At 69.4% G+C, this 7,670-nt stretch overlaps 1 protein-coding gene across 1 annotated transcript; it reads right to left on the bottom strand.

Moving 5' to 3' along the window:
* Positions 1–1,333: 1,333 nt before the first annotated feature.
* Positions 1,334–7,133, bottom strand: TNFRSF14 (TNF receptor superfamily member 14). The gene is made up of 8 exons (XM_045859947.1): positions 6,846–7,133; positions 5,457–5,565; positions 4,938–5,063; positions 4,007–4,162; positions 3,831–3,921; positions 2,800–2,963; positions 2,057–2,088; positions 1,334–1,846 (listed from the first exon to the last, which is right to left on the bottom strand). The coding sequence occupies exons 1-8, from the start codon at positions 6,912–6,914 to the stop codon at positions 1,685–1,687; spliced, it is 909 nt and encodes a 302-aa protein (XP_045715903.1). The 5' UTR covers positions 6,915–7,133; the 3' UTR covers positions 1,334–1,684.
* Between the last annotated feature and the right edge of the window lie 537 nt (positions 7,134–7,670).

Genomic DNA, 7,670 nt, shown 5'->3' with positions numbered 1-7,670 from the left:
TTTTTATAAAAGTGCCTTTTTAAAAAAATATTTATTTTTAGAGAGGGAAGGGAGGGAGATGAGAGAGAGAGAAAAAAACATCAGTGTGCGGTTGCTGGGGGTCACTGCCTACAACCCAGGCATGTGCCCTGGCTGGGAATCGAACCTGGGACACTTTGGTTCGCAGCCCGCGATCAATCCGCTGAGCTACGCCAGCCAGCTGCCCCGAGCTTTCAATGACGGCTGAGGAGGAGGAGGGCTGGGTCCTGCGGGGAGTGGGCGGGGCAGGCAGCGAGGCCCCCCAGGAGGCCACTGTGGTCATCGAGGCCCAGACCAGGGGTGCATGGCGGGGAGGCCGAGAGGGTCACCGGACCCACTCTGACCAGAGGGCACCCGTGGAGGGGGCCTGGGAGGTGGGGGCTGCACCTGGGAGGTGGGGAGGCACAGTGCGCCCCTGAGGGTAGGTGGGGGGTGGGGGGTGCCAACTGGGCCAAAACAACCCCACCCCCAGCAGGGGCGCCTGAGGGTTGTCGCAGTGGAGTTCCCGCGGGCAGACCCGCCTGTTCCGTCCAAGTCTCCGACCACCCTCCCAAACCCGGTGGCGGGACGGAGGACACCGTCTCCTGGGAAGCCATGGGCCCCCACCAGACGCAAGGGCCGGCCCGACCCCTCCAGGCCGGGCTCCCCCGGGACCCCACGGACCCTCGTCACCCGCGCCCCAGGCCTGTCTTCGGGCCCCTGGCGCTTCCCCGGGCCGAAGGCCTGACCTGTCCAGGGCGGCCGCGGGGACCCGAGGACGCAGGCTCCGCCCACGAAAAGGGCCGCCGGGAAGCGAAGCCCGCGGATGGACGCGTGGTGCTGCCCGCGAGGCCGCCACAGAGGTGAAGCCGACCCCCTAGTGACCGTGGGCCCGCCCAGCCCACGAAGGCGGTTTCCTCAACACCGCTCTCCGGAGAAACCGCCGGGCTGGCCGGAGGGACGCTGGGCCTGGAGCTGGGGCGGGGGGCGGCGGAGCCCGCGGCGCGCGGGACATCACGGGGACACGGCCGAAGAAGCCCGCGGAAAGGGACCCCGCAGGAAACGTCGGGGGCCTTTCAGCAGCAGAGCCAACAGGAACCCAGGGACTGACACGGAAAACCAGGAGGCCGTGGCGGTATCAACACACGAGCGCGTGGACGCGAGGAAGGCCCCGTCCAGGGAATCGCTGCGCGGGCGAGAGAGTCGGTGGGGGATCGCCCAGGAGCGAGCAGCGGGCGCGCGCAGCCTCAGAGCCCCTCCTCCGCCCGCGCCCCGCCCCGCCCCGCCTCCCCGGGCACCTCCGGAGGCCTGGCAGGGGCGGGGCTACACACTCCCAGAGCAGGCACCAACTTGTATTGGCCAATAAGAAAAGTAGAACACCTCGACTTGGAAATACCTCTCAGGGGTTTCGTACCCCTGAGGAGCTGGGGGTCACGGGGCTGGAGGCAGGCTGGTGGGGCACCAAGAGTGTCCATGGGGGCGTCGGAAGGGTGCAGGGGTGAGGGGAGGGCTCAGGGCCCCTCAGGAGAGTGGTGGGCGGGCCACCGTGGACCCCGGCACCCCTGGGCTGCTGCAGGCGTCCCCCAATCCTGTCCAGGGCTGGCCTCCCGGCAGTGCATCCCCGAGGCCCCACGGCCGGCGCTCAGCCCTTGGAGACCGGCGGCTTCAGAAGGCCCTGGGGGGTCGCTCAAGTGGCTGCGCCCTGCGGCCACTGGTCGGCGGTCGGGTCTGTCTTGGGGAACATGGAGGCCGTCTCCTCCACAGCCACCGTGGTGACATCGGGCAGGACCTGGGTGATCCCCAGGGTTTGGACGGCTGCGGCGTTTTCGTCGTCCTGCCGTCTGTTGCCCTGCAAGGTACCTTCAGCTGCAGACCCTGTGGCCGGCCCAGACCCCCACCCCCCACCCCGGGGTGCTCGCCCGAGGGGTCCCCAGCAGGAGGAGTTGGGGCCCCGCCCCCCGGGTTAGAGCCTGCTCGCTGAGGACTAGGCACCTGCAGCGAACCAGGACCCCAAGCCGCCCGGCGATGCCACCACCCGCGTGGGGACGAGCAGCACTACCTGAGAGAGGCAGCACTTCTGGACGAATCCTCCTGCCAAAGAGACAGGTGTGTCAGGAGGAGCCACACAGCCAGGGGACCGAGAGTCCTGGCTGCCCCGCGCACTTGCCCGGGGCACTGAGCCTCTGGCAGACAGGCGGGACCAGTGCGGCCCCGGCTCCCGGCCCCCGCCTGTCTCTGGGGGGCCACCGCCGGTGAAAGACAGGGCACCCTGCCACGTCCCGGCGGCCAGACCCGGTCCCTAGCTCAGCCCAGTGTGGCCACCAGCCAGGGCACTGGCTGAGCCCAGGGGAGCAGGGGCCGGGGGCCGGGCAAGAAAGGTGGCCGCCCGGCGGCTCGCAGTCTGGGCCCTGACACCTCCCGGGCGAGGACCCAGGGCCGACTTGAGAGCAGCCCCTGCACCCGCCCACCTCCCCCTGCGCCCGTCTCTGCTCGGTGCCTGCTCCCCCTGCCGGCTCAGGCTCCGGGCCTGGCACAGGGCTCTGCGTCCAGGGCAGGGGTGGGGGGACAGCGGTGAGGGAGGGGACAAAGGACCCTCGGGCCTCCCAGCCCATCCCTGAGCTTCTCTGTCCTCTGAGGGCAGGCGGGACATGGGTGCCCATACTTCGGGGTCCAAGGTAGTGTGGGCCACCAGTGTGGCACGGGGCTCTGCAGAGAAGATGTCACACCCTCCCTGCCAGCCCGCCAATTTGGGAAACAAGACCAGGGACCTGCACCCCAAGAGGACCGGGGGCTGCCGCTCACCACGGAGACGCCTCCTCCTGAGCCAGACGACTGTGGCTATCACACAGGGGACAGGGAGCACGACCAGGAGCAGGGGCAGGAGGAGCCACGGTGCCCAGGAGGAGCACCTGGCGTCCGTGCTGCGGGTCCCAGGCTTCTCTTGCCTCTCAAACGGGCCACTGCACCTAGGGGAGGGGAGCGGAGCGGTGGGGACGTGGGGCAGCGGGCACGGGTCCCTCCCGGCCGACGCTCGCCGGGACGCGAGGGCGCTCCACCCCAGCCCGGCTGACGGGCGCGAAGGCAGCGGCCCGGGGGTACTGGTGAGGGATCGGCTCTGGGGGGACCCCAGGTCCGTGGGACGCGGGGTGGGGGTGCGGGAGGAAGAGGCAGGACAGCCGAGGGGGCACAGACACAGTCCACAGGAGAGAGGGACAGCAGCGGAGGTGACAGAGGGTGAAGACAGAGCTGGTGTCAGGGATGGAAGGCTGTCGAAGCCAGTGCCACGGACAAGAAGACAGACCTGAGAAGGGGACAAGGAGGGGTCAGGAGAAGGACGTAGAGAAGTGTACCTGCGGGGGGAGGGGGTGGATGGACGCAACGGGACAGTCTAAGGGAGTGGGGACAAGAGGGAGACGGGCAGCGTGGAGACAGAGGGCCCCGGTCCCCCTGGGGCAGACGCACCTGCCCCCCCCTCACTGTGGGCGCCCCCCCTCACTGTGGGCGCCCCCCCAGCCTCCCCCCAGAGACTGGGGCATCCAGGGCCCCCCGCCGCAGGGGGCGCGGACCTCACTGTGGGCGCCCCCCCACGCCTCCCCGACACTGGGGCGGCAGGGAAGCCCCTGAACCTGACCTGGGGGACACCCCAGACCGCAGGTCTTCGGGTCCCTGGGGGCAGCACCCCTGGGCTCCCGGCCCTAGAAGGTGCCGTTTGTGGGGGAGCCGCCAGATTTAAGAGCGCGAGCAGCGCGGGCCCGGCGTCTGCTGGGGGAGGGCCCTCATCTCCCAGGGGAGCACCGAGAAGCCCCCTCCCAGGCCACCCCAGGGTCACCTACTGGGTCCAGGGCTGGCACGCTGCCAGGGTCCCGTTGGGAGAGAAGGTGCCGGGCGGGCAGTCCTCACACACCACGTCCTGGTGCTCGGTGCCTGAGAGAGGAGAACGTCGGCGGGGGCTCCCGGGACCCCCGGAGCCCTGGGCGGGGCCTGTCTCCGCGGCGGGGCTGGGGCTCACCTGCCGCCTGCACCTGCTGGCCTGGCCCGCAGACGCTGTGGGGCCTGCACTCGGCACACTGGTCCCCGTCGTGGGACACGCAGAAGTGGCCCCGGGCGCAGCCGCACTCGGTGTTCGCCGTGCTGGAGCACCTCTGCCTGGTCACCAGGCCCATGTCTGCGCCCGGAGAAGGAGCTCAGGGCGGCCGCGGGCTGCGCCGGGCGCGGCCGGCAGGGCCCGGCCCAGAGGAGACCCAGCGGAGGGCTGGAGGGCGCCTGCAGGTGGGGGGCTGCCGCCTGGGCTCTGAGGGGGGGCGGTCGGGACCCCAGGCAACGGGGCTCCCTGCAGGGGCCCGGCCAGGCGTGCCCCAGGCGCAGCCGGAACATGCCCTGGGGGGTCCACACGCAGAGCGTGAGCCCCGAAGCGGGGCCCGGGGCCCCCGAGGCCGGCGGCAGGCCGGGGAAGGCCCACAGCAGGGGCGATGGCCGGAGGGTCTCCTCAACAGGGTCCAGGGGTCTTGGGGAGACCGAGACCTCCCAGCCCGGTCCCCAACAGTGGGAACCGGTGTGCGATGGGGCGCAGCCCAGGGCCCGCCCCAGCCCCGGTCCATCCACCCGGAGGCCGCCCCTCAGCCAGGTCCTCGGCCTGCTCCCAGGCTGGTGGCACGGCAGCGGCCGGACGGTGAGAGCCCCTGGGCCCGAGGTGGGGCAGGGGCGTCCTCCTGAAGGGCGGCGCCGTGCCCTCTGACCCCAGCTCAGTGCAGCCCGGCGTGCCCTTGCGGGGCCCATGGTTGCAGCGTGGGCTGCCCGCACCTCACTGAACCCCAAAGCGTTACGGCCTCTGCTCTCGTCCTGGCCTTCCTCCGGGGGCCAGGGAGAAGGGCCAGGGTCCAGTGCTCAGCCTGAGGAGGGACCCCAGGGTGGCGGTTTGCCCCAGGCCGGGGGCCCCTCACCTGGGTCGCAGACACGACACTGCAGACACTCGTCCAGGCCGTTCAGGTGGGCCGTGAAGGTCCCGGCAGCGCAGGGCACACACAGCGTGGACTTGGAGCTCCTGCAGGCCTCCTTGACCCGGTAACCTGCATCCCGGGGAGGCCACACGCTGAGGGGCTGAGGAGCTGAGGGCGGGACGGCCCTCGGGGGCCGGGCAGCTCCCCAGGCCTCAGGGAGTGGGGCGGGGAGGAGCGAGCATGTTCTGCAAGAATGCGAGTCTGCTTTGGACTCCGAGGCCTCACTCCGAGACCCAGTCCTCTGGCCAAGCGTGGGCAGCCCCCCCACCCACCTGCCCACGCCCCCTGTGCCGCCAGCAGAGGGTCTCAGGTGGGAAGGGGAAGAAGCTGCAGGGGTGCCCTGGGGTCGGGCCTCCCCGATGCCCCTCTCTGCCCCTGCGGGGCCTTCGTGCCTCCCATGATGCTGGGTGCTGGCAACGAGGGTCCCGGCCCTCACACAGGGTCCCGCAGGGCTGCACCCACCTGGCCGGCACTTGGGGCAACAGTAGTCCCACACCGGGTACTCATCCAGTTTACACGAGGCCATCACCAGGGCATAGTGGGGGCACGCCAGGAAAACAAGGACCATGGCCTGTGGGAGATGGACCAGATGCTGGGGCAGAGGCACCACCTGGACTGCGGGGGCCTCAGCCTCCCCCTCAGGGACACAGGCGCCAGCAGCCTCACCCCACCGGGGCGGCAGGCGGGGGCCCCAGGACAGGCTCGGGGAGCTGCCCGTCGGGGTCCCTGGGCGGCCCCAAGAGCTGGGGTGGGCCACCCCATCACTGGCCTCTGCCCCTCTGCTCACTAGGGTGGGTACCCCGCCCTCTACCCGAGGGACGGCCAGAGCTCCACTGGCCCAAACGACCTCCAGGCCTCCTGCAGGCCTGTCTGTGCTGGACCCATGTTGTGGAAAATCCACCCACACGCGGGGAGATAATGAAGCACAAACTTTATTACCCGGGGGCCCAGAGGGGGTGGCTAACATCCAAATCCTCTGAGCACCAATCCTCTCCTGTGTGAAACTTTGCAAGTGTCACAGTTACAGAGCACAAGAAACTTTTGGAGTTTTCTTTTCCTGCCACACCCGTGGGGCCCTGGGGGCAGAGCAGGGACACAGGCTGTCCGAGGCCTTGGCTATGAGGAGGCCATCCTGTCCCAAGGGGTGACCACGGGGCTGACCCAGAAACCACACAACCAAGGAGGGCGGCAGCCTCCCTGCCCAGCGCGTACACCTCGGGTCAGAGTACAGGCCCAGTGGCAGACCAGGTCTCCGTCCAGTAGGGGGCGAGCGAGAGGCAACCACTTGTTTGTCTCTCCAAGTTCCTGTCTCTTCCTGCCCTATTTCTGAATCTAAAAAACGGATATCAATCTTCAAAAGAAAACATTCCAGTTCACCCCCCAGAAGCCACGCAGGCCAGGGGGCGGCACGCTCCCCACACAAGCGGGCTAACACTCGGCCCGCACCTGGCTGCCCGCCTTGGGCGAAGACCAGCCCCCCCAGGGCTCCTGCCCAGACACTCGTGCCAGTGGGCTCACCCCGAGGGGGGCTGGGCGCTCATCTTCAGCGCCTGAGTAAGGCGGGGCGCGGGGGGGTGGGCGGTCCGCAGAGGAAAGTTCCTAGGAGGAGGGATATGGCTTTGCTGCCTGTCCCCTCGGCCCCCCGGGGGTCAGGGAACTGAGCGTCAGAAGCAGGGACGGCCCAAGAGGGACCCCCAAGAGCCCAAGGGGCTGCTGGGGGACACTGTCCCGTGTGACAGGGCTCAGCGAGGGAGCAGGGACAGGGCTCCGGGCAGGCGCCGAGGCCGGCAGGCCTGGGGCTCTGGGGCAGCAGGGTGGCGGGGGGTGGGGGTGAGGCTCAGGGTGACTCACGAGACGCAGGGCATCAGCCGTGGGCTCCAGGCTCCAGCGGGGCAGCTCCCAGGCTTGTAGTAGGTCCATGTCCCCCCTTAAGGCCCCTCATTCCCCCACGTCGGCCTGGGGACCCCTGCTAGGAGAACCAGCACCATGACCTTCCTCCTTCCCGCTTCTTTGAAACGAAAGTGAAAGTACGCAACGAGTTTACTGTTTACTCTTCAGGGCCGAAAGCCTCTGGGTCCGGGCCAGGCCCGCAGTGTGGAGGGCTAGGACCCCCAGACAAAGGGCAGGGTGTGTGTGAGGGTTAGGGAGTGCAATGTGGTGCGGAAGCAGGGGGCAGGAGGTCGGGGGGGGCGGTGGGGGGGGGGAGGGGGGTGGGGAGGAAGCTGGGGCAGGGGCGGAACTAGCACAGCTCCCTCCTCGTGCTCGGCAGAGTTCCCCAGCCCCTCTCCAGCCCACGTGCTGCCCCGAGTTTCCAGTAGATGTGGGTGCCCCCCCCAAAGCACATCTGCATGTCCCTCGTCGCTCTGAGGTTCCCAGTTCCCCAGGGTGCTCATCCGCAGCTCCCCCACTGGCCAGAGTCCTCTGTCCTTCTGTGTCCACCTCTACCTGGGGCTGCTGGACCCTGTCCACCGGTGCCCAACTCTCGTACAGCCACTCTCCCCAAACACTGGAGCCTGGCGCCCCCCACCAGGGGAGGGGCACTTTGTCACCGTGGAGCACCTGGGGTCTCCCACCACGTACACACTCCCACCTGTCCCTGGAGGGGCGGGGCCGGGTCAGCCCTGCCCCCGGAGCTGGAGAGCATGGTGCAAAGTGAAATAAGCCAGGAGGTAAGGG

This window comes from Phyllostomus hastatus, unplaced genomic scaffold, assembly GCF_019186645.2.
Source record: "Phyllostomus hastatus isolate PE091 unplaced genomic scaffold, TTU_PhHast_1.1 phas_scaffold_182, whole genome shotgun sequence".
Classification (NCBI taxonomy): domain Eukaryota; kingdom Metazoa; phylum Chordata; class Mammalia; order Chiroptera; family Phyllostomidae; genus Phyllostomus; species Phyllostomus hastatus.
Note: the sequence above shows the minus strand (reverse complement) of the source record. Positions and strands in the feature narration are given on the sequence as shown.